The sequence below is a fragment of the Phocoena phocoena genome, chromosome 7 (assembly GCF_963924675.1).
Source record: "Phocoena phocoena chromosome 7, mPhoPho1.1, whole genome shotgun sequence".
Lineage (NCBI taxonomy): Eukaryota > Metazoa > Chordata > Mammalia > Artiodactyla > Phocoenidae > Phocoena > Phocoena phocoena.
This window is the reverse complement of record NC_089225.1, coordinates 70,102,483-70,128,743: the sequence shown is the minus strand read 5'-3', so window position 1 is coordinate 70,128,743 and position 26,261 is coordinate 70,102,483. Positions and strand designations below refer to the sequence as shown.

At 34.4% G+C, this 26,261-nt stretch overlaps 1 protein-coding gene across 1 annotated transcript in view; it reads left to right on the top strand.

Moving 5' to 3' along the window:
• Positions 1-26,261, top strand: part of COL5A2 (collagen type V alpha 2 chain) — a 142,300-nt gene that overhangs the window by 62,539 nt on the left and 53,500 nt on the right. The window contains exons 2-11 of the mRNA XM_065880771.1: positions 3,760-3,984; positions 8,439-8,452; positions 12,995-13,027; positions 14,411-14,443; positions 16,094-16,147; positions 21,162-21,272; positions 22,415-22,492; positions 24,370-24,414; positions 25,408-25,461; positions 25,879-25,932. Of these exons, the coding sequence (XP_065736843.1) occupies positions 3,760-3,984; positions 8,439-8,452; positions 12,995-13,027; positions 14,411-14,443; positions 16,094-16,147; positions 21,162-21,272; positions 22,415-22,492; positions 24,370-24,414; positions 25,408-25,461; positions 25,879-25,932 (701 nt within the window). The remainder of the gene's footprint in view (positions 1-3,759; positions 3,985-8,438; positions 8,453-12,994; positions 13,028-14,410; positions 14,444-16,093; positions 16,148-21,161; positions 21,273-22,414; positions 22,493-24,369; positions 24,415-25,407; positions 25,462-25,878; positions 25,933-26,261) is intronic.

The window sequence follows — 26,261 nt, the reverse complement described above, 5'->3', positions numbered from 1 at the left end:
TCTGATGTCTGAGTTTCTAATTGTCTATTATAATAAGATGGTGGATTTGTTCTGCCATCTAGTGATTAAGAACTGAATTCTTACAAATAAATTTAAAAGCACCTAATCTTTGTCAGAAGACAAATCTCTGAGGATATATGAGAAACACAGGACAATTGAGTTACTCTCAAACAAAACATGGTCGGATAAAATACAGCTCTTCTCTCTAAGAGATTAGTGCCAAGACGTTTGTGGTAATGACTTTGCAATGGATTGGTTTAATTAGTTGGAACATTTGATAAGGGTGAAAGAATCATGTAGCTTGGAAGATAAAATTTTTGGAAGTTACAACACCATGGAAGATTACGAAATAATGGCAATACAATCAGATGTCTATAGTCTTCCTCAATTTTAGGAAAATTAAAGAAACATACATAGAAAAAATACAAGTGTCAAAGTATTTTGGTTTTGGAATTCTTTTTCAGATTTTATAAGAAATAATTTTTAAACTTCTGGACCTTCAATTAAGGTTAATGTCAACTTGCATTATTTTATGATTTCTATAGAGGAATCAGGAGGGTGGTATTGACCCTCTCACAATGTCATATGAGAATTCTTACTTAGTTATTTTTTAATAATATTGTCATTCATAAAATAATTATGTCATGACTACTTTACTGTAAATTGGCTGCAATTTTGCTTCCTATTTTACTTTTCTTTTTCATTTAAATAAACATCTATGTAGAAAACAGAAGGGACAACCTAATCATAAGGTACACAACTACCACGTACAAACTTGAGAACTGCAAGACACCCTGTATTTTCTACCCAGTGTTTCTTTGTACATGTCTTTCATTCAGACACGAAAAATCAGAGTTCACTGAGTTTTTGTGCCCTCTGTGATGTGCATGGATTCTGTGCCGGGGAAGAGAGGGCAGGTTTTAGCAGCGAATGTGGTTTTTCATCTCCTTGCCATTTAAAAGCACTCCAACTGACTTTCCACATCATATTAAATTTAATTATAAATTCTCAGGGAGAAAAGGACCAGTGATGACTCAGAGTATAAAACTAACTTTTAACACTGTCATTTAAAGCAAGTAATATAGTACCCGTTGGATTGAGGTCATGCTGTCTTAAACTTTCAGGAAGAAACTGACCTTCTGTGAGTTAACACAGGCTGAGAGAATGTGTCTTTTTATTCCAACCTTGAATGAGCCACAGAGAACAGGATAACTCACCCCTGAAGAGTCTCTCACATATGTTAATGGTGTTTAATCAACAACATCATTGTATGTCATCTCATTTTTTGTTTTTCACATTCACTACTTCCCCATATATAATTGTTTCATCAGTGAAATTGAGATCTACTTCACAATGATAGTATATATTTTTGAGAACGGAATAAATATACTTCCAATATTTTGCACATGCAGTCCTAGGCACATACCCACTTAACCCTCAGTAGATACATGTGAACACTTTTGCCTCCCAGGATGTGGGAAGGGAGAAGCAAGCTAACAGAACTTGTGGTGTATCTCATTTTCAGTCAATGGTATTTAGTGCTTGTGATTGGATATTTCTTTCTCAATCAAAAAACTTAATGAACAAAGTTATTCTTTTTTTACTTAATGGAGTAGTTCGATGGACTATGGGTGTAAGTCCATTTCTATATAGGTTGTGTTTTGTGAAAACATTCACCATGGAACTACATTGTTTCAAAGTGATTTTTCTTCTAAAAGTAACACTGCTTATTTGATGTACAAATTTCTTATATTTTCCAAAATAGTTCTGCAGGAAAGCATATTAAAGCAGGATACTTATTTTCTCCTTAGTTTAGAATGCCTATAGTAACGCTGGGTAGACAGAGCCAATATTGTTTTATTGAGTAGCTATATATCATGTGATAAATATCTTTTGATGAAAATGAAACAGATTAGAAACTTCATGCTCTTCTTATGAATAACACAGAAGCCAGGATGTGCTGTCATGCTCTGAAAACAATTTTCCATTTACCAAATATGTGATGAAAGACTAAATATGTGAGGCAAAGTATTCCATAGAGCAGTGAGAAGAATGCTATCCAAGAAAAACTTTCTGAAGTTAGGAAGATGGATATTTGGACTAATGTCTTTAAACTGAAATCATTTTCATCCATAGTTCTATATTAGCATTTGACTGTATTTATTGTGATAAATATATAAATATAACTAAATATATTTCAAAAACTAATTGTAAATGCATTTTTAAAGTTTTAGTTTTATTTTTGTAAAGTGCAAAGTTAGTGCTGGTGCAGTTAAATTAGTGAACCATAATTTAGATTCATTCATTCATTCATATCCACCCATTGAACAAGTATTTGTTGAATGTTGGCTCTATGCAAGGTATGATGTCAAGGTTTAGAAATACCATGACGAACAAGACACACTAGTTCTTACCTTCATAAAATTTACTGTCTAGTGGTGGAAATAAGAACATAAACAAGGGAAAAAAATGAATACTAATTGTGATAAATCTTATGAAGGCAGTGATTTTTGCCTAGCCATTCCATTTTAGTAAATATTTAATTACCTTGTATATAATACAAAATGAATGAATCACTGGATCGATGGGTGAATGGGTTCTTTAAAGAGTTCTGTGAAGCATTTCAATTCGGTGAAGGAAGTCTACTTTTATGGCGTAGTCAGAGAAGAATTGTGGGGGGCAGGTGACAATTAAGCAAGCCATGATAGTGAGCTATCAGAGTCTGAGTTGAGGGATGGAAAGGTAGTGCTAGGCAAAGGGGTCAAGTTGTACAAGGACTGGGAGGGAGGGCCTTTGGGCTTGAAAAAGGAGCTTTGAATTTAAGTAGTTGGAAAGCTCCTGAAGGAATTAAGCAAGGATTATATGATCCACATTATGTTTTAAAATACTATAGTTTTGTTTCTTAAGAATCACAAAGTTAAAGATGTAATATATGTGTTTATTTTATAGTAAATGTATAAGAGAACTACGATGTGTATAACTGTGTGTATGTTTTCCAAATCTGCATTAAATTTTTATCTAAATATAAGAAAAGTATTTGGCAGATATTAGGTTATAGCTTACCATACTGTTTCGGTTGTGACTTTCCTTAATTAATTTTTTTCCTTAATTAATTTTGATGCAAAGATAATGAATGCATTACCTGTATAAGCTTTGCATTTCCACTACAGTTTAGGAAACACCTTTAGTTTCGGATGTTTAGTGGAAATCTATTCCATGAAATGGGTCACCATTATTCTTTTTTACCTTAATGTTTAAAATGAATTTAAGTTTTTCTTCATGGTATGAGAATATATATTGTCTTCTGTTGTTGTGGGATTTACTAATGGAAAATTTCTGGTCAGTTTAAAGTCACATAGGGTTCACCAGACGCTGAAATTATGTATTCTCTTTGGAACTGTTCTTTTCCTGCTTTTCAAATGGTTTATTTTGATCCTTCTGACATGATCTTACCACGTTTGGTTATTTGTATCTTCAAAAATGACCTTGGGAAGCCTCTCTGACTTAGTATACTTAACTTTGGATCACTTTTTCCCCCCTATCATGCTAGAATATAAGTATCATAATAATTTAGTTGTGAATTACATGCTTTGTCTTTAAATACTAATGAAGTAAGTTCATCTGTGTTTTGCCTCCTTAGGAAGATATCGCTTAGCCCAGAGTTTTTTAGAACCCACAAGATGACTCACCTTCTTAAATATCTCCCAGATTACAAAATTTCAGAAGATTACTAACCTCCTTTTTTTCTTCTTATTTTAGAAGGATATGGTGAAGAAATAGCCTGCACTCAGAATGGTCAGATGTACTTAAACAGGGACATTTGGAAACCTGCCCCTTGCCAGATCTGTGTCTGTGACAATGGCGCCATTCTTTGTGACAAGATACAGTGCCAGGATGTGCTTGAATGTGCTGACCCCGTAACTCCCCCTGGGGAGTGCTGTCCTGTCTGTCCACATACAACTGGAAGTAGCAATACCAATTTTGGTAAGAATACTTAGGGCCAACTCAGAACTGGTCCAATGATTCATCTTTATAGTAACAGTGTTTTTTGCTCTCAGAATTCAGCAACCCAAGAAAACAATTAAGCCACTATTCAGTGGTCTTTGGGGTTAATAATTTCTCTCACTCACTTTATCTAACAGTAATGAAAATAAAGTTATTTCTTGTCTTCTTAAAAACCAGGGAATTTTTTTGGCTGCATTTTAAGTGGTTATGTCTAATTTGAGAATTCCTTGTAGTACTTAAGATGGTCATTTGTTACCCTATCCATGCTGGGCGCCTCCAAGATATTTGTTGCTTTTCTATGAAGTCCATTAATATCTAAGAGGAGATCTAGAAACACATTTCTCTTCCCTGGTGCCAGCTTTGACCTTGGTAATGGAATAATAATTTCTAATGTAATTTATTGCCACAGCACCCTCTATTACATTACAGTGGCTCAGAAATGCAGAATGCTTTTAATGTTGACTAAGAAAGACAAGAGAATGAAATGGATTTCCTTGAGAAAACAATGATATAACTTACTGGTTTTTAAAAGTTCTTTTTTGGAGAAAAGTGTTTGTGTTTAACATAGCCTGTGTATTTGAGTAACATGTTAGAAAAACTTCCATATAAGAGAAACAAGTTCATATTTATGTGTTTTAGTGAACCAGATAAGATTAATATTAAACTTTTAGGATATTTGTTTTAGCAGTCATGAATGGAGACTTGCATGCATCCTTGTCAATACAGTGTCAAGGCTTTATTTTTTCCCCCAAATTTCACTGCAAATAACAACAAATATGATGAAGTATTCAAAAGATTTTCATGGAAACATTACACAGTAATTTACCAATTATCCTCTTGGGTATCTTTCAACAGTGACAATTTGCCTGGAATAAATACCCAAACTTAATTTTTAGCCAGGTAATACGGAAGATGTAATGGGAAGAATTAAAAACAAGACACCAAAGGGCTACCTGAAGTAGACACAATCTGCACAGAATCCCCAGGAGTAAAGCAAAATTAAACCTGTGGGAATAAGCAAGTAGTATGTTGGAACAATGGTGGCAAATATCAAAAAACAGAGCAAAATACACAACTTCCTACAAATAGGTGGTTTACGGAAGCCCAATTTATTCCAAGATGAATAATGAAAAAAAAAAAGAGATGACAACAGCATTGATACAAAGATACTATAAGGAAAAAGGTAGGACAGTTTAACGAAATTTATGAGATAAAGAACACACTAGTAAATATACTATCACAGAACAGATAAAAATTCTGACCAACCATTTAACCATAAACTAAATAAAACTTAATGAAGTAGTTGAAAGAAAGAACGTGATAAATTAGAAATACAAAAAGAAGAAATAATGAGTAAATAAGTAGAAGGATAACCAAATCATCATAGGGAAATGAAGATGAAATAGGAAGGTGCACAAGGAGAATTGATACTGCAGAAAATACAATAAGGGATGTAGAAAATAGAAATGAGAAAAGTAAAAATAAAAATAGGGAAAAGGATTTGAAAGAAAATAATATAGAAGATATGTAAAGGATAGCCCTAAAGAAGAATCCCAAAGAAAAAATAAATGCAATAGAGCAGAACAAATAATGACATAATCCAAGAAAACTTTTCTGGAGTAAAATTAAACTTTCATTTTTGATATTGAAAAAGGAAACCAAGTGGCTAAAAAAATTGACCCAGAAGAGTCAGCATAGAGACATATCTTAGTAAAGTTATTAAACTTTAAAGAAAAAGAGTCTTTTGGAAAATCAGTGAAAAAGAATGGATAAATTCTAAAATGAAAAACTATTCAGATTAGTCACAGATTTCTCCATAGTAATAATATTCAATACCAGAAGAGCGTGGAACAATATCTACATGTTTCTCAAGGAAAACAATATGTGGAACCAAAGTTTAAAGATAAATCCATTCTCTCCTTCAAGTATAAAAGTTATGGAAAAAACAGTAAAACATACAGGAACTCTGGGACTCTTTCCATAAATTTCTTAGGGAAACTAACTATGGGACAAACCCAAGACAACCAAGAGTTAATTGGTGAAATTGTCAAAGAACTGACATAAGCATTGATCTATTTAACTCTAGAAAGAGACTAAAACAAAAGTGGTTTAGGGTGACCGATGGGAATGTAAATGTTATTGAATCTGACAATATAGAAATAATACAACTAAGAATGCATAAAGAGAGAAGACAAAAAGGGGCAAAGTAGAGTGGAGTTTGCTAATTCCTCACCTTTAAGAGGCAGAAGTCAAAGAATATCATTCAAAGCTGACAAATCATATAGAAGAAGTATAGTAGCACATTTAACACTACAGAGATAAATACTAGGGCATTTTCTTGTCTTAAATTGCGTGCTGGAAGAAAGTGTAAGGGTCAGAGAACAAGTAGGAAGCACTGTAATTTTTATCACTGCTCATTTTAATAAAGCTAACAGAAACTGTCTAAATAAAGATATGAGTAATATAAAAGAATAATGTTAAATAGTAGAGCCAATATATGAATCTTCTCAAACATCAGAAGGACTAACATACCAAACAATACAAATGTTCTTGAAAACATTATGAAACATTTTTTTTAAATATAATGAAAAATCTACAGCTATATTCTTAAAAAATTGAAAAAGAAAGAATAAAAATATGTGCATTTAGCATCCATCTCAAAAAATTAGAAAAAGAACAACAAAATAAGCTGAAAATATGCAGAAGAAATTCATAAGGAAAAAATGAGTTGAAAAGTGAGAAAACTGAAATACAGTAGAAATATGTAAATTCAAAAGATAGTACTACAGGAAATCAACAAAATAAATTAACCATAAAATAAGAAATGGTAATGGGAAAATGACCAAATGAAAACAGAGAACATAAAACAATAATAAAAGGTTTCTTTGCACAACTTTATGCTGATAAATTTGAAAACCTATATGAAATGGATACCTTTCTAGGAAAATATAGTTTGCTAAAACTAGCCCTGGTAAAAGGAGAAAAAGTGAGCACACAGATTTCCCTAGAAGAAATAGAAAAATTTGTAAAGCAGATAGACCTACAAAATGTAGCAGATGATTTCACAATTGTGCTAAACCATTACAAAACAGATTATTTTAATGCTGTTTAAGCTCTTCTAGAACATGCAAAGAGAAGGCATACTTCTAATGACTTGTTATGAATGAAGTACATCCTTGATAGCCAAATGTGGCAAAATTGCACAAAAAATAAAACTATAATCATATAAATTTACTTAATATTTTTAAATTTATTAAAAAACATAAAATATTAAATCTGTTAGCACATTAAAAGGATAATTAGCCATGAAAAAGTAGAGATTATTCCTTAAGTAAAAGAATAATTCAATATTAGGAAAGCTATTAATAAAAATAATTAATTAAAAATAATTATCTTAGCAGATCTATTTAAAAAAATCACATGCTTTTCTCCATAATTGAAGACATTTGACAAAGGCAAATAAATATTCTTGATATAGGTACTTAGTAACTTAGTAATAAATGACATTTCATTAACATGATAAAATATTTACATCTCAGCTTAGAAGCTTTATTATATTTAATAATAGAAGCATTACCTTTAATGCTAAGGGCCAACTCAGAATTGGTCCAATGATTCATCTTTATAGTAAAAGTGTTTTGTTACAATTGTGTACTTACAAAACCTGAGGGAATAGAGTAAAAAAATACTACAAAACAATTTAGTAAGATAGTGCAGTATAAAATTAACAAATTAATAGATATACTATATACAATTACCTCATGGAATAAATAATAGGAATAAAACTGTCTTATTTATAATAGCAATATATAGGATAAAGTGGCTAAGGGTAAACTTCATACAAAATTTGCAAGACCTATCTGAAGAAAACTTTAAAACACTACTAACTCAAATGATGACTTTAGTAAATGTAATGTTCTATTATGTTCTTGGTTAGGAAGACTAATAATAGAAAAATTAATAATAGTGACCTCCTGCGAGAAGTGAAATGTGGGAATTAGAGGAAAGGGGACAATAAGATTTTTCACTGTATAATTGTATACCTTTATTAATATATTTTGGGTTTGTTTTTTTTAACCATGTGAATGAATAGCCTACTCAAAAAAGTATAAAAAACAAAAACAGAGCATACTGATTGAAGATAATTAGTTATAATTTTAATAGTCAATGTTATAATTTAATGAATTTTAAATACTATATAAAGGATGTTAAGAATAATCACATAACGTCAGAATTTTCCAAAGGGATGTATTATTTTGCCTCCTACGAACATATTGATCCAAAACAACTTTTGAATTATATCTACTGGTGACAGGGAAAGCTGTTTAAGTTAAATTCTGACTCTCTAAAAATAATTATTTAAATAAATATTTCGGAGATTCTCAATAACTATATCTGCATAAAATAACATATTTATTCTTTTCTTTTTATAGGTAGAGGAAGAAAGGTAAGTTTTACTTTGCATAGTTTCATTTTTGTAAATTTTTAAAATTCTAACGCTATCCACATAGGACTGTGCTTTGAAGTGTTTGAAAACCTTTTGTAAAGTATAAAGTACCACACAAATATAAATATATGAGCACAGTTTAACTACTTTGATTATAGATTATAGATGCCTCTGGTTTATTCACTTTGTTAATTTTTGTTTATAGATGTTTCTTCCAGAAGGTTGTGAATCCCTTAGGGATTGAGACTGTGTCATATTAACCTTTGTATTACTTGCATTTATCGCAGCACTTAGTATATACCTTATATATATTAAATGTCTAATTAATTTATTTATTAAGGTCCAATTAATATATTAAATGTCTAATGAATGTCCAACAGAAGGAAATAAGGAGGGAAGGAAGGAAGAAAAGGGAGGGTATTAGTTCTACTTCAGTGGAATCGTGGTCTCTCGCCCATTGAGTGGGAAGTAAAGATTCATTTAAAAGAATTAATTGAACGTTTTGCCAAACACACATTACCTTCCTTTCTCTCCCCTTCTTCACATTCAAGGAGGCTAAAATCTAATCCGAGAGACAAGCCTTACACTCAAGAGGACAATATTGGGGTATAGCCGTGGTTTAGCCACTTGTCATCTGGACATGGGTAATCCCAGTCAGTGAAGAGAGTTCCATTCCCTTGGAAGTGCTCTCCGTTTTCTGGTTATGTTGAAAACTATGGAATTTGCTCTGGTCTTATCCAGATGGGCTGGGCACAGGAATCAAGAATGGAAATGAGCAGTCATTCCAATTTTCATGGCAGATTTTAGACAGCAAATTTAAATTCTTTGCCTCTGCATGCAGTGGAACTTTGGTAAAGTGATAATCAGATAATGCAATGCAATACCTTCATGGTAAATGAAAGTGATGCTGTCTATCAAGAGGAGGTCCTTGTCACCTTTACATTTTTTGGTTCAGAGGGCAACACCATAAATTTGTCTTATTTGACATAAATATCAGTGAAGCTATTTACATTTGAATATATGTTAAAGGAGAAGGACTACAGATTCCAGCTCACATTTAATATACATCTGAAAGCTATAAAAATATGAAACATAAAGGTTTGAGTATAGGTCTCAAACAAACTAGACAGATAGGTGAATAGGTAGGTAGATAGATAAACAATCTGTGAAATAAAAAAAGAATGACGGTGAGAACTGCCCTAATGTAATCAATTTGATTTGGTTAATAATCACCCAATTTGCTGAGGGACAACTGTCAGGCTATGTCATTTAGTTTACTGCCTTTTCCCAAAGGTGGAATGGGACAGCTGGACACACTCAAAACAGCTGTTAATTTAGCATGCTTTAGTTATATGCTACTGTCTTCATAACCCTGTTATTTATTATCAAGCGTCATCAGAAATATGAGAGTAGAGTAATATTATATAAATACATTTTGTGCTTGGTTTCTATAAAATTGATTTTTATTTATAATTCATTCATTCATGTTAACCCCCAAATAATTACTGAGCCCTTGTTAAAATCCTGTAGGAGGCAAATAATACAGATGACATGATGCTGGGAAAAATGCTGTGACTGCTTCCATGGTAACGGCATGCTATAAAAGTGATGAGGCATGTCCACAGAGCATTAAGTGATGAATAACAGATGAGAAGTAAAATAAACTGTAATTCTCATCTGAATCTGAGTACTTGAATTTTATGTTTCCCAGGGGTATGGAAATCAAATTTAGTAAAATTATCATTCCACATAAATTGATTTATTCAAAGCCCATATTAACAAAAGCAACAAATATTTACATATGTGGCTTATTTCCAAAATAAGAAAAATCATAGAATCATTAGATAAATTTGTTATCAGAACCTGATAAGAGAACATTTAATCCCGTATCAAGTATTGTGGAACAATAGGAGGCTCATTTTTCTAATTTTGCCTGAAATAATTTCTCCTCCCTTCTTGTTTTTCTAGACTTGTTCCTAAAAGGAACATTTTCTTCAGTATCATTCTCATAAACTCCTTTATTTATTGGACACAGATTTGCATACCCTCTCTGAACAATTAAAATTTTATTAATATTTCAAAGAAAGCTCTTTTAGCTCTTAAAAGGTTAGCTTTTAGCTCTTAAAAGCTCTTTTAGCTCTTAATTTGTATTACTTTCATGTTAAAAATGGAAAGACCTAGTCTAGAAGCTAGTGCAGAGATAAGCCTGTTCTACTTTGCCTCCCATATGTGTTGATCCCCTATTCCTCTAGTCTTTTTGTAGGTGTGCTTCAGTCTACCTTGAAGCATCCTCCTGCCTCTGTAGAGCCATTTCCAATACTTTTTTTTTTTAAACATCATTATTGGAGTATAATTGCTTTACAATGGTGTGTTAGTTTCTGCTTTATAACAAAGTGAGTCAGCTATACATATACATATATCCACATATTTCCTCCCTCTTGTGTCTCCCTCCCACCCTTCATATCCCACCCCTCTAAGTGGTCACAAAGCACTGAGCTGATCTCCCTGTGCTTTGTGGCTGCTTCCCACTAGCTATCTATTTTACATTTTGTAGTGTATATATTAGTCCATGCCACTCTCTCACTTCGTCCCAGCTTACCCTTCCCCCTCCCTGTGTCCTCAAGTCCATTCTCTACGTCTGCATCATTATTCCTGTTCTGCCCCTAGGTTCTTCATAACCATTTTTTTTTTTTTTTAGATTCCATATATATGTATTAGCATACAGTACTTGTTTTTCTCTTTCTAACTTACTTCACTCTGTATGACAGACTCTAGGTCCATCCACCTCATTACAAATAACTCAATTTCGTTTCTTTATATGGCGGAGTAATATTCCATTGTATATATGGGCCACATCTTCTTTATCCATTTATCTGTCTATGGACACTTAGGTTGCTTCCATGTCCTGGCTATTGTAAATAGAGCTGCAAAGCATTTGCAATACTTCTGAATTCTCAGTTTATTCCTGACTTCATGAGTATTAGCTGCCTCAGCATTAGAATCAGCAAGTACGATCAGGGTACTGTTCTGTCGTTGAGTCCACCATTAAGACTGTCAAGATTGTAAAATAATGTTTTAAATGAAGACAACATCTAAGAGTAAAATACTGAGGCATTGATTAGGTAAACCAACTCAGGTACATGATGGAAAACTAAGATTACCAGAATGTTAACAGTGATTATCTCCTGGGCATGAGTATGATATTTAGTTTATCTCTCTGTTTCCTCTATTTAACAATTCCCTACTATGAACTCATGTTCTTTATATAATCAGATATAAGAACAGTATATGTAAAAGGAGAAATTTAATAAAAGAGAATTCATTATCGTTGCATTTTCTATAGTTTGGATATAAGCCTCAATGCATTCATTCTCTGTAATTGCCTAGGAAAAAACATTTTTCATAGTGTATTAATGAAAATTAATATATTAATTAATTTATTGAGAACTTCTGTGTGTCCAGCTGAGAATATAAAATAGACATAATCATGACCTTGGGGAGACCAAAATCTGTTGGAAGACAAATTCTGAAATAAATAATGCAAGCAAGTACGTGATACAGTAGAGGTATATAAAGATTCAATTCATCCAATATTATTTAAACTATATACTTGACATCATGCTATTAGAATGCAGTTTTTGATAATCTAAAGTTCTAAGAATCAAAAGAAATTCCATCTATATCTGTTGCGTTAGCTACATCTATTATAAGAGCAAATTAAACTTCCTGACTTTATTTAAGTTATGATAGTTTCTTGTGTTATTTTTTACTTTCCTGTTCAGTTAATGTTTTTTCTAGATTTTCCACAGATATTGAGAATTACCTGACTAATATTATTATGTCCTTTCTTTTCTTTCCTTTTTTTTTTCTTAAAAGACAGCCATACATCTCTTGTTATTTCTCATATTCTTCCATGAGTTAAAAAAAAAGGGATGGCAGGTTTTTCAGGAATGGCATCTGATAGGTTACTAAAAGCTAGGTGGCATGTAATATGAGTGTGAAAATTCAAATATGTCCACATTTCTGGATTTTCTCTTTCGGTTTGTTTACTGTAAAAACTGAAGGGAAACAACTTTACACATTTCACACATTGGATTAATTTTCTTTTCATGTCTTTGAGATTAGTGTTTTTTTCATGAATAATGTCTGACTAAATATTTTAAAGATTGATTGTTAACTTTTTTCTCTATTTTTTTACCTTTCTTACACAGAAATTTCCAGTGTTTATGTGGAATATTCTAATATGACATGTTAATGCTCAACAAGCCACATATTTTGCTAATTAAACTTTTTTTTTTTTTATGATTTTTTTTTTTTTTTTTTGTGGTACGCGGGCCTCTCACTGTTGCGGCCTCTCCCGTTGCGGAGCACAGGCTCCGGACGCGCAGGCCCAGCGGCCATGGGTCACGGGCCCAGCCGCTCCGCGGCATGTGGGATCCTCCCGGACCGGGGCACGAACCCGCGTCCCCTGCATCGGCAGGCGGACTCTCAACCACTGCGCCACCAGGGAAGCCCTAATTAAACTTTTATTTTGTTTCATAGGGACAAAAAGGAGAACCAGGATTAGTGCCTGTTGTAAGTATATATGTATATACTGCTTTCATGTACCATTGATAAACTTAGTTATAGCCTTGTTGTATTGATATATTATTGCTTATATACATACTTTCAAAAACGGAATTTATTTTATAACCAAGTTTTTAGTATAAAAGAAGCAAACCAAAATAGATCAATTCTTTTTTTTTTTTTTTAATTTATTTATGGCTGTGTTGGGTCTTCGTTTCTGTGCGAGGGCTTTCTCTACTTGTGGCAAGCGGGGGCCACTCTTCATCGCAGTGCGCGGGCCTCTCACTATTGCGGCCTCTCTTGTTGCGGAGCACAAGCTCCAGACGCGCAGGCTCAGTAATTGTGGCTCACGGGCCCAGTTGCTCTGTGGCATGTGGGATCCTCCCAGACCAGGGCTCAAACCCGTGTCTGCTGCATTGGCAGGCAGATTCTCAACCACTGTGCCACCAGGGAAGCCCCTAGATCAGTTCTTTAATACAATATTTCATATTTATTTTTCACAATTTCCTGACTTTTATTGTCGCATGACTAAAGGTGTAAATTAGGGTTTTACAAAATTAAATATAATGTATGTGAATATAAAGTGATAGTTAAGATGTACATTTTTTATAGTATAAATAGCCGTATAATCCAAACGGAAAGGCATGATTTAATGTGCCACACTTCTGGAAATATGTTATGCTATTATCCTGATTTAAATTCCATAGTGTATAAGAGTTCTTAAGAGTTATTTAGACTTGTAGATGATCAAAAAGTATATCATTAAAGAGGATGAAAGTTCTTCACCACTCTCCTAGATTTTAAAGGAGTTATCATCATTTTGTCAAGACAGAAGTATAACATGTTGATTTATTTGACAATATTTGCATTTTTGCTTTGCTTTTCAATTGGCTTGTCTTTAACAAAGATTCCCTAAAAAGTAAACCGTTCATATTGTTTTCTTTCATTTAAAAACACAATGTCTAAGGTGCTGTTTTAAGCGCTTTCCAAATATTTATTTGTTTGTCTTCACAACAACTCTGAGAGGGAGGGAATTTCATAATCATTATCACCATTTTACAGAAGAGGGACCTTAAGTACAGAGACGGTAATTAATTAGTCCAAGGTCGTACAACTGGTAAGGGAAGGGATGGAGTTAGGATTTGAACCCAGGCCTCTTGGCTCCAGGATTGGTGCTCTCAATCACTATACCAGTACTGCCTCCCTATATTAGAGTTTAAATTAGATAATGTCTTAGCTTTATAGGCTAGGAGGAAATGGGCATCAACTATCAACATCTATTTGTTCTAAAAAAATTCACTGGGCTTTTGTTGTTCTTATTTGTTAGACTATTAAGTTTTCGAAAACTGTTTAGAAACTTTATCTTTACATATTATCTTGTTTATCAATTAGGTAACAGGCATACGTGGACGTCCAGGACCCTCAGTAAGTAGTTTCCTCCAATATTCATGGTACTCTTAAGTTCTTTGAGATACTGAATCTTTATGGATATTATATCTATGAAAAGACAATAGACTATAAAATAATGATGCTTGATTTCTTGAAACATTTTGTTTTGAAACATCCTCAAGTTTAAGAAGTCCTTTGCAACAGTGAATGATATTGATGAACCCTAATTAGGTTAACTGTACTCATTGAAACTAGGGCATATTAGTCTGTTGTTTGACAATGATTAAGGGTAGACTCCTTTTATCTGTTTAATGAAACAAACTGTTAATTTCATCTGTTACTATAAAATTAAATCATATATTACATTAGAGTTTGAGAAATTATGCATCAGATAGCATATTTCTGGTTTAGCGTAAAAGACTATTGATTTCAGGTTTGGATTAGTGGTAGCATTCACAGGTAACCAGATGGATAAGACACACACACACACACACACACACACACACGCACACACAATTCCTGTAAATTTTAAAACACATTAAATTAACATAAGTGAAATACTGATACGCTTTAACAGACCTGCTATAGTCCTTCTGAAGCTTTTGCTTTTAAACAATACTGTATGTTGACTTGAGTAAATGAACAGTCTAATTTTTACAACTTGATTGAAACTCTTTTGAAGAGAAATAAAATTCTCCTGGCAACTGCCATTTTCTGGGGAAAAAAAAAGGTTAATTTAAGATATCAGCACAAAATGCCACTTTTGAAATATAATAATTTGTTATTTAAAAAATATGTATTTATTTATTTGGCTGCATCGGGTCTTAGCTGTGGTGTGTGGGATCCTTTGTTGCAGTGCGCAGGCTCTTTATTGCGGTGCGTGGGCTTCTCTCTAGTTGTGGTGTACGGGCTCTCTGGTCCTGGCTCACGGGCTCTGGAGCACATGGGCTTAGTTGCCCTGCTGCATGTGTGATCTTAGTTCTCCGACCAGGCATCGAACCCGCGCCCCCTGCACTGGAAGGCGGATTCTTAACCACTGGACCACCAGGGAAGTCCCAATCATTTGTTATTTTAATAGAGAAATAACTACAATTACCATTTGGAAAATTCTCAGTGGATTTTGAATATACGATGGAGATGATGCAATTCTAAATCAAGTTAAAAAAAAAGATACTAGATACTTGAAGGCACACAAATTAATAGTAGAATAAGAGGCCTTTCTTTCCATTGCTTTCATCAGCAACTTGAATAGTGATGAACAGTTTGAGATATCATGTACCAATATGAACTCATACATTCCGTCAGAAAATTGGAAATCTGAAGTTTGTACGATTTTGTAGTTCTCAAATCTGAATCGTAAGTTTTTTGTGTCTGAGACAAGACAGCAAAGAAACAATCCTTACAAATTTACAGTTATTGTTCAAACTAGTATATACAGCTCATTGGGCACCATGATTTTACACTTCTTTTCAAGTCTTTAAGCTTCAGTGCTAAAAGAAACAGCCTTTCTATGCATACAGAGCTTTTATATACACATGGGTTTATTTTCTGTAGTCTTCAACTGAATTAAATTTTTTAAAAATGTGATATTTCTGTTTTCCAATTTTCTTATATCGGTAAACCTTTAAAACAAAAATGTCTGAAGTATATGTGTTTTGCAGGCATAACCATTGTTTTCTGTTTTAGGGACCTCCAGGATCACAAGGACCAAGAGGAGAGAGAGGCCCAAAAGGAAAACCTGTAAGTTGGCAGTGGAGTTCCCTTTTTGCGAATTGTACTGTGTACTGCATAAGCCCGTCTACACTAAGCTCCCTGGATGCAGCAAAGAGCCAGTGGCACCATTCGTTTCTCATTTCTATTAAATGTGACATAGAATTCAGGTCATGAGGTAATTGCGTATCGATCCTGATTCAGAGGAAAGCATCACATGCTAATAATTACCTAACATCTTCTTAGATAACACAGATGATATTTATTTGTCCTTTAGGGGGTCAAATTAAAATAAAGTAGAATCTAAGGAAACATAATGAGTACCTCATGTTGTTTTCAGAGGTTGTAAATCATGACTTAACAATGCCAAGAATGCATTGTTGAGATAAAACCCCCAAGTTCTGTGATCTGTGGTTGCTACAGGAATAAGCAAATAGGATAAAGGAAAAAGAAATTATTAGAGGACAAAATTTTCTTTCAAGTGGTTGTGTAATGAATTTATTTCCCAAGTAACACTGGCTTTTTCACTGAGCGGCTGCTGCGGAGCTATCAAAGGAGTGATTTTAAACATCAACAAATTCACTACCAAAGGGAACATCTTTAAATTTAAATAATCAATTCTATATTCTTGAGATAAGACATGAGGTTATCATATAATACGTGCCAGATTTTTCTCTTATTACCAAGTCCTATTGTAGCAATTCTTTTGCTTTTTTTATATCTCACCCTCAAAAACTTATGTCCTTTATGTACTAAATACCTAGACGAATTTGTATATTGCTGTCATTATCCGTGTTACAATCAGAAAAATTTCTACTGCTTAATTTTCTGTCTAATGATATCTACTAAAATTTAACTCTCTATGGATTTTTAACCTTCCAAAGATGTATTTATCCATATCTAAATGGGAAAAATAGATGAGCCAGGAAGGAAAAAACAACCTTAAATATATAAATAAGGATAAAACATATTTTTAGATCATGTTGCTAGGAACTCTTGCCACTGGTTTCATCTTTGATACGGTTCTTTGCTTCTACACATTTCACCAAGTATAGGGTGACGCCAGTACTGTTTCCAAACCACAGCTGGAGTTATGGAAGGTATTTGCAGGTATGCAGGTAAATGACAGTGGCCCCAAGGAAGGAGTTCATAGCCATGTAGGTGGGCAGCAAAACTGTGTCCCAATTCCCTTCCCTTATGGCCCATTCTTCATTGCTGTTCTGCTGAGCTGCCTCACCAGTGTTGGTAGCTTAAATGCTGTTGGTAGATCTTCAGATGTCTGTCCAGGGTCTAGGATGACAGAGACAGGTGGAAGATGACTTCAGGTGGGTGGAGGGTGGGTGGTCATGCAGAAAACACTGTGTATCAATGTACTTGTGCCCAGAATAATTGATAAAACTGAGTCCTAAGTCTAGGTAGAAGTTGCTGTGGAGTTAGTTGCTGGAATGCCAGAATTTCTGTTAGGATTCAGTGAATCTACTCCTCAGTCCTCTTACTCTTCTCTCCTCGACTTAGTATGTTATATGCTCCATTTTCTATCTTGGTTAAGTCTGAGACAATCAATGTGAATTGTGTGTGTGTGTGTGTGTGTGTGTGTGTGTGTGTGTGTGTGTGTGTAAAACTTCGAGGAGTAGTTATTTACCTGGAATCAAGCAAGACAGTCCTGGCAGATACCCAAGTAGAAATTTGTTCCTCTCTTAATCCTAGCAAGCATTGGTGTGATGGTAAATGTTTAATGACTGACTTATTTTTTAAAAAAAAGGTCATGAAGAACCTAGGGGCAAGACAGGAATAAAGACACAGACCTACTAGAGAATGGACTTGAGGATACGGGGAGGGGGAAGGGTAAGCTGTGACAAAGTGAGAGAGTGGCATGGACATATATACACTACCAAACGTAAAATAGATAGCTAATGGGAAGCAGCCGCATAGCACAGGGAGATCAGCTCGGTGCTTTGTGACCACCTAGAGGGGTGGGATAGGGAGGGTGGGAGGGAGTGATTCACTGTTATAAAGCAGAAACTAACACATCATTGCAGAGCAATTATACTCCAATAAAGATGTTTAAAAAAAAAGAATATGCCTGTAGCTTTTGCTGATTTCCCTGGTGTAAATACTCCCATCAGGGCTGTTTTCAAGATACTGGCATGACGTCATAAGATACCTATAGGTAGAATGTTTTGCCTCAGGTCCCAAGACTTGCAGGAGATGCTTACCTGGACAAAAGCTGTGGCTGACACAATATAGGCTGGTACTGCAGTCATAAATACCATTTTTCTCCCCTTCCTTCATTACCATCAAACACTACAAAAGCTTGTGAAGTAGAGCTCAGTTTCTCAATCTTAACACCGCTGATGTTTGGGGCCAGACCATTCCTTATACATTGTAGGATGTTTGGCAGCATTCCTGACTTCTACCCACTAGATGCTAGTAGAAACACCTGCCCCCCTCCCTCATACAATTGGAACAAATAAAAACGTGTCTTGGTGTTGCCAAATGTCCCCTGGCAGTGGGGAGTGGGGGAGGGGAGCAAATTGTTTAAGATTGAGAACTACTGATATAGAGATACTCTCTTGAAGCTCTCATTACTAGCCAATGATCATAATGACTGTCTCTCATCACATATCCTTAGTTTTAAGTGTATTGTCCTGGTAAATTCATAGTGACAAACTAGCAGCCTGTCAAGAGGTAGACAGTCAATGGTGTGATGAGTTCTAATTGCACAAGACACAACCTCTATAGGTCTCTTCCCTCATCTGTAAAATGGGGAATATACCAGTTATTACCAACTATAACATTTCATAGTGTGTGTGTGTGTGTGTGTGTGTGTGTGTGTGTGTGTGATATTACTAACCATCAGTGAATAAAGTTCTTTACAATTTGGGGTCACTATGTTTCCTTTCTATTTGTGAATGTTTAAATGTTGCCACCTAGTGGCAATGTACAAGTATGTTTTATTGTGGTTTGCTGCCTGAGATAGTGGAGTATCCTGGGGGATGGGAAGGAATGATTATAAATAGAATACTTACCTTAATATAAAACTTATGTGATTCAGCACACTTGGAAATATGAAAATATATATTTTAATGTATTCTAAAGTTATAATTTTTTTTAAAATATTTACCAGCAAAATATCATGTATTATAATATTTTTTCTTATTTTCACTTATAATCTTGCTTATTATGTTCACTTAATTTTGGATAATTTTCACAAGTTTTTATTAATTTTAATCTCAATTTGTATAAAAGTAAATCATGTAGGCTATTTAGAGCATATACCATGGAGGCACAGAATGCATCATGAAGTCAATGAAAAAGTGAACTGTCTTCAGAGCAGACTTTGAAACATGATTTTTAATCACAGAGGGCTGGGGGAAGGACACAAATTTTTGAAGATTAATATTGCCCAAACCTCTCTCTACTTGCACTGGAACTAAATGTAGTTTTTGGGTTTTCTTTGGAAATCTCTTTAAGAGCAGAGAGAATGTTTTAGCTCATTTTTTATATTAACCAAACCTGGTTATCAATTAACAATTTCACATTTTAAAAATACATTAAGAGTTTTCCACACGCAGTAGTCTGAGTAGGTCAGACTACTATGTTTTCTATGCCACCACTGACAATATACACTTCCAGCTCACGGTGTCACATTCATATGATCCAGAAGTCATAGATAGCAATGAAAAATTAGCCTCCATTATGTAAAATGAAAAAAGAGTGCAGTGAATGGTTAGTGGTTTAGGAGTCAGAAGGGGTTTGATTTTTAAAGGGTGAGAATAACTTTCTGAGAAATTAGTTTTCAAAATGTGAGTTTTCTCAGGCTAAGCTATCTACTTCTATTTGAACACATAAATTTGCTTAATTATTCCACTACTCTAGGAAGTAAACATGTCAAACATGAGTGTTTAAATATATTAAAATACATTAATTAAATTTCTGAATAGCTATTGTGCCACCCTCCCCCAAACCATCATATGCAAACTGCCCCCTCTGCCCCCTCTGCTTGTCCTGCATTTATTCCCTCTGCTGTACCAGCTTATATTTGCTTATTGTGGGCTGGAAGATATCCTCATGCTTAGGCATGAGAAGATTCTTTTACTATTAAACTCTAACTCATCATATTTTTCTTGATCCCTGCTTCTAATTAGTAAAAGTATATTGAGTTTTTTCATCCTTCCTTTCCTTTCTTTGGTCCTGTTAAGAATCTCTAGGGTTAAAAAGCCACAAAATAGTTAACAAGACTTGTGGGAATGTTAAGGTTAGGGGTCGGAGCATTTCCAGAACTGAGGACGTGGCTGTTCCCCAACCTGCCTTCAGAATGTGGGCTAGGAGGAGGGTGGAATTCAGCAGCTACAACTCATTGCTCACTGCCCTGAGAAGTAGACTTGGCTGAGTCCCCGTGCCTTTCCCTCTACTTCTCATTGGTCTGGACTACATTTGGGAGTAGTATGGAAAATAAAGTGTGCCAGACTTCAAGTACTAGAGTAGAGGATTGAAATGTGAAAATGTAATAAGCACATACTGAGTGTCTACTATGAGCCAGGAGCTATGTGAAGCATTAAAAAATTAGAAAGATGAGAAAAACCACAAACCCCAATCAAGGATCCATCACATTCTTTTTTTAAGTGGGGGAAAGTTAAGCAAGAACATACACAGTAAATTTAATCTAAGACAGACAAGTGAATTTAGAAATCGTTGATGAGATACCCTGAACAGCAAAACTCAACCAAATAAGGAAGCTTATACTAGAATACTGACGAACTGAATACACTCTTATAATTATTTCAAGAAGGCTCATTACTGGGGGTTTAACACATCAAGAGTAAAATTCTTACCCAGAATGTACCACGTCCCGTTGGTAGAGGCTGTGACCAGGGCTGAAATCCGCAGTGTTGGAATAGCTGATGAAATTACTGTAGGTGGCTGGGTTGCTATTTTAAAAAAAATAATGAACACTTTATCTCCATCAAGAAGTCTGATTTTTGCTTTCAATTAAGTACATATTTGGCAATGGGTTCTAATTTCTACTGGCTTATTTTTCCAGGGTCCTCGTGGTCCTCAGGGAATCGATGGAGAACCAGGTGTTCCTGGTCAACCGGGTGCCCCAGGACCTCCTGGACATCCATCTCACCCAGGACCCGATGGCATGAACAGGGTGAGATGTGTGCATTGTTCAATATCATCTTTAGATAAAATATTTTTTGATTTATTGTTATGATTTTAAATTGTGTTAGTTCAGATGTTGACCCTTGACTGCAAGAGAAGCTTAAGTGAACACAATACTGCTGTGAATAACAATAAAACTAGGAAATCCACAGGGAATTGTTGGAAAATTCGAAGTAGCACTTTTTAAAAGTGCTGCTTCAAATTATTTGTATTTCTCAATGTCAGTTCTGGTCATTGGAATTTTGTACTTTCTGTTGATCCTGAAGGACCAGTAATATTGTTCCCACTATGAATTGATAAGAGAAATATGTCCTTATCCTTTGTTCTCTAGGCTCAGAATGCTGACAAAATCTGTGTCATGTCCTCTACACCAAGGGAGGATGACATATCCAGGATGATGTATATGAAAGAGCCACTGAGTTGACACTAAAAATGCTACCTGGTTATTTCCTGAATATCAGTTTCCTGCCAGAAGTAAAATAAAACAAAGTGTCTTTCTTTACCTGCCTCTTTGAATTCTTAGTGGCAGAGGCAGGGGATTTATGAGTAGATTGCATAGCACAACAAGGGAACTTATGGAACCCTGAAATATGATTTTTCTTTTACAACAATTTTTTACATTTGATTTTCAACACATTGTAGAAGGAATTGCCAGTTTATTTTTAAAACAATATGCACATTCTTTTCCCACTAAAATCTGGAAATTAATAGAACTCCTGGAATGAGTATGGGCAGTTTTGGTCAATTGGGTTACCAGAGATTTTTAGATATGAAAGAGAGTAGGTAAAACTGTTGCCAATTTTGGAACATTCAGGGACTCATTAAAAGGATTGTAAAATTGTAATCAACTTATATAAGTACAGTTTAAAGTTGGCCACAAACAAAGAAGAATATCATCTAAGTAAAATATTCTGAAATGGAATCTGCAATCTTTAGGACAAATGTTTTAAAGGCACTTTTAGGTTTTGTTCAGTTGCTTGGCATGCTCTCACCATGGAAGAAAATCAGATAAAATGATTCTCAGAAGAGCCATTCTTTAAGAATCCCAGAGAATGTACACTCCTCAGTTTAAAAAGTATGTTGATATATGTCTTTTACTGTGGAAATAATGTCAACACATTGCTTTTACAGCCGTTTTCAGCTCAGATGGCTGGGTTGGATGAAAAGTCTGGACTTGGGAGTCAAGTAGGACTGATGCCTGGCTCTGTGGTAAGTTCAGATTTTACTGATAATCAAAGTACTTTGGAAAAACCATTGTGCAGAGAGGTTTGAGTTGGCTAGTTAAGAAGTGATATGTGTCTTCTTAAAACATATCCATCCATCAGTTCATTCATTCAATTTATTTATCAAACCCTGGTGTGTACCAGTTAAAAGCCCAATGGTTTTCCATTCCTAACTATGCAAAATATTTGTCTACATTAATAAAGGGCTGTCTGTATTTTTCACTTAGTATTTGAAGAAAATAAAGAATTTTAAAACATATAACCACCACCACCTCAACAAAAACTGTACTTTTTAAAAATTAAAAAAAAACTTTTATGGTATTGTTAGAAAGTTTTTTTGTTTGTTTGTTTTGTTTTTTTTTTGTGGTACGCGGGCCTCTCACTGTTGTGGCCTCTTCCATTGCGGAGCACAGGCTCCGGACACGCAGGCCCAGCGGCCGTGGCTCTCGGGCCCAGCCGCTATGCGGCATGTGGGATCTTCCCGGACCGGGGCACGAACCCGTGTCCCCTGCATCGGCAGGCGGACTCTCAACCACTGTGCCACCAGGGCAGCCCTGTTAGAAAGTTATTTGAAAAAATTTTGAAATGAGAAGTTTTACCACTTTAAGTTTTTATTATTTCCTATTTAATACTCTCTGGTTGCCTTATGCCAACAACTCTAAAATTTATGCACTGGGCCATCCCCATTCTCTTTTGAATTTCTTCAGCAGCTAGAAAGGTTCCCATTTTCTCTGAGTAAGTATTTTAACCTGGGTATTTGGAGCAGTGCAATTTCATTGAATGAATTAACACTTTTCAAAGCAACTTCTCCATGCTTTTTTGCTCATAATATAATTCAAAGGCATCCCAGATTAATGACATTTCAGACAATGTAAAGTCAGACTGCATAAACACCCCTTCTACCCATCCTTAAGGCCAGAAAATAACTTAAACATTATTTGTATATATTTTAAGTCACTTAAACATTGTTTGTTTATATACATTCTAAGTCAGTAGCAGTATGGTCTCATTCAATGATTACCTTGGGATATTTTTCTGAAATATATGAGTTTTTAACCGTTTGAAATTACATATGTGTTTATTTTTTTTAAATGAAGCTTTTATTTTCTTACTAGCTAAATATCTGATCAATCCAAAACAAAAATTTAAGTTTTTGCCATAAGAACAAACTAGATTTTGATTTAATTGCTTTCACCTTTTAAAGTGTGACATTTAAAAAAATTACATAGACATTTGTTAATAATTTTTAAAATTGCATTTTCCTTTTTTCCTTTGGTTAAGCCTCAGTGTAATCATTTCATGGTTAAATGGGGAAAGCCTGTGTGGATACTTTAAGTGTATGTTGTGAAAGAAAGAAATAACCCAGAAAACTTAGTGCCCCAGATTGTTTTAAACTTACATTTAAAATAATCTAGTCATTATTATTGATAGTTTCATAAGCCTTTAGTTCAACTTGCTCATTTTAAGTTATAAGAGTTAGCTGCTGTGAAGCTGAAGAATGAAATAGACGGTTTGATAACGAATTTATGCTTGCCAAGGTTTTTCTTTGTTGGATGTTCTGCTTTAATAGAACCACCCCTTAAGCAATGCAAGTGTTCTTGTCCCAAAGACACTGGGTGTGTACAGGCACATTCTTTATTTCTTTGTATGACACTGAGGGTGTGTGTAAAATCATCCCAAATGTTGCCCAAGCTTTAATCTTTTTGAATTTAGTTGTATTCCAGGTAAATACAGAAGGACGTCATCACCTTTTCACTGTCAGAGCTTTACTTTTCCAGATTCTAAAGCTGATTCAACATTTTTGAAACGTTTCAACTAATTGTCATGAACACTATGCAACTTTTCCTCTCATTTGTTTCTAAGGGTCCTGTTGGCCCAAGGGGACCTCAAGGTTTACAAGGACAGCAGGTAAGTATTCTTATAATTAAATTACATACTGTAGCAAAAAAAGAAAAATTTATAAATAAGGTCTCTGTGACATGACTGCTTTTGGTTGGCCTTTGAATTGTATATTTTAATGCTCACTGAATGGGCTGTATTCAGTTAATTTTCACTCACTTAGAAATATATGCAGTATGTTTTTCATAGATTCTTTATGATGTTAAAGTTTTATTATCTGGTTTCTTTATGTTACTGATCTCCAATACAAAGAATTTTTATGTGCCTGTGCTTCTGAAATAACACATCATTATCTCATGTCATGGTGAAAATTCTCATAATTAGTTACGTGCCAACTCTGGAGCTCTGAAATCAGATCATAGGACATCACCATGTGGTATTATTAAAAATAACAGTGAAGATGATCACTCCATCGAATCTTTAAAAAGAATATAATACTGTACTTTCTTTCTATAGCCTATCAAATACCAATAAAAGAGTGATGTAGAGCCATTTTAATGTTTGTAGCAATTTGACAGGCAGTAGGAAATGATTTTTCAAAAGAGAGAAAGAAAGGAATTCTTAGCTCAATCAAAGATACTGTATTTTCATTATCATGTGTGTGGACTTTTACTTCAAGCTATTTTATATTACTGCCATTGTGAATGGCAACTGTAGTTGATAAAGAAGAAGAAGAGGGAGATAACTACCATTATTGAACTCACTCTGTGCCAGCACTATTCTAGGTTCTTAATGTGCATTAGTTATCTGAAGAGCTATAGCAGCCTAATGAAGTAGGCACCATATTATTCTCATTTCACAGATTAGGAAATGAGGTATAGAGAGATTAAGTAACGCACTCAAAGTCACACAGGTGGAGAGTGGTAGAGCCAGCATTTTGAGCAATTGCATTATACTGCAGAGAGTGTAGGATTTAGTATTATGTTTTTCTTTGGTTTGTTTATATAACTTGCATATTATACATAAATTATACATAGATATATAATTTATTTTCAATTTTAGGGTGGTATTGGCCCTACAGGACCTCCTGGTGAGCCTGGTGACCCTGGACCAATGGTAAATGTCAAGTAAGCATGTAGACCCAGTTAAATATGGGTCCACCATTATAATGATGTCATGAGTTATTTATATTACCAGCTCTTTCCTAATGTGGCAAGAAATTCCAGTCCAATTCAGGAGCCCTCTGTTATGCACTGTGCTTAAGCTGTACGTTTCTTTTGGCAGAGTATTTAAATTCAGAGGCTTTGAATGTGGTCAGCAGAAAGTGCTAAGATACTTGCATTTGTGAACTTTTTTCCTTTTGAGCACATAATCTGACAGATACAACATAAAATTCAGAATATTAATAAAGTTATTTTCTATGATATTTTTCATTTGTTGCAGCCATATTTTGGATTATATCATTGATGGGGATGGGTAAATATAGGTAAATATTCTTTTTGTTCCTTTCATGTTATTTCATTTTTTTATTAGGGTCCACTTGGTACACGTGGACCAGAGGGCCCTCCTGGAAAACCTGGTGAAGATGTAAGCTACCTTTCTTCATTTTGCTTTGAAATTTTGAAAGAGGCTAAGAAGGAGCTACAGTGTTAGCATGAATGTTATTCATTGGTTCCCATTTCATTTCCTCCATTTCTGTCATTAAAGTCACTAAAAACTGGAGAAGTCAGAATGGAATTTTACAAAATTTAAAAGTGCTCTTAATTTTGATGGTATTATATTATTATAATAATAATATAATAGGTACTGTATCCTTGCCTGCATTCTTCATGTTTTCCATTATGATTTCTCCATGAGATACTAGAATTGTCACAATAGCAATAACCTTTGGTAGTAGAGCTTTTGAAGTGATCTTA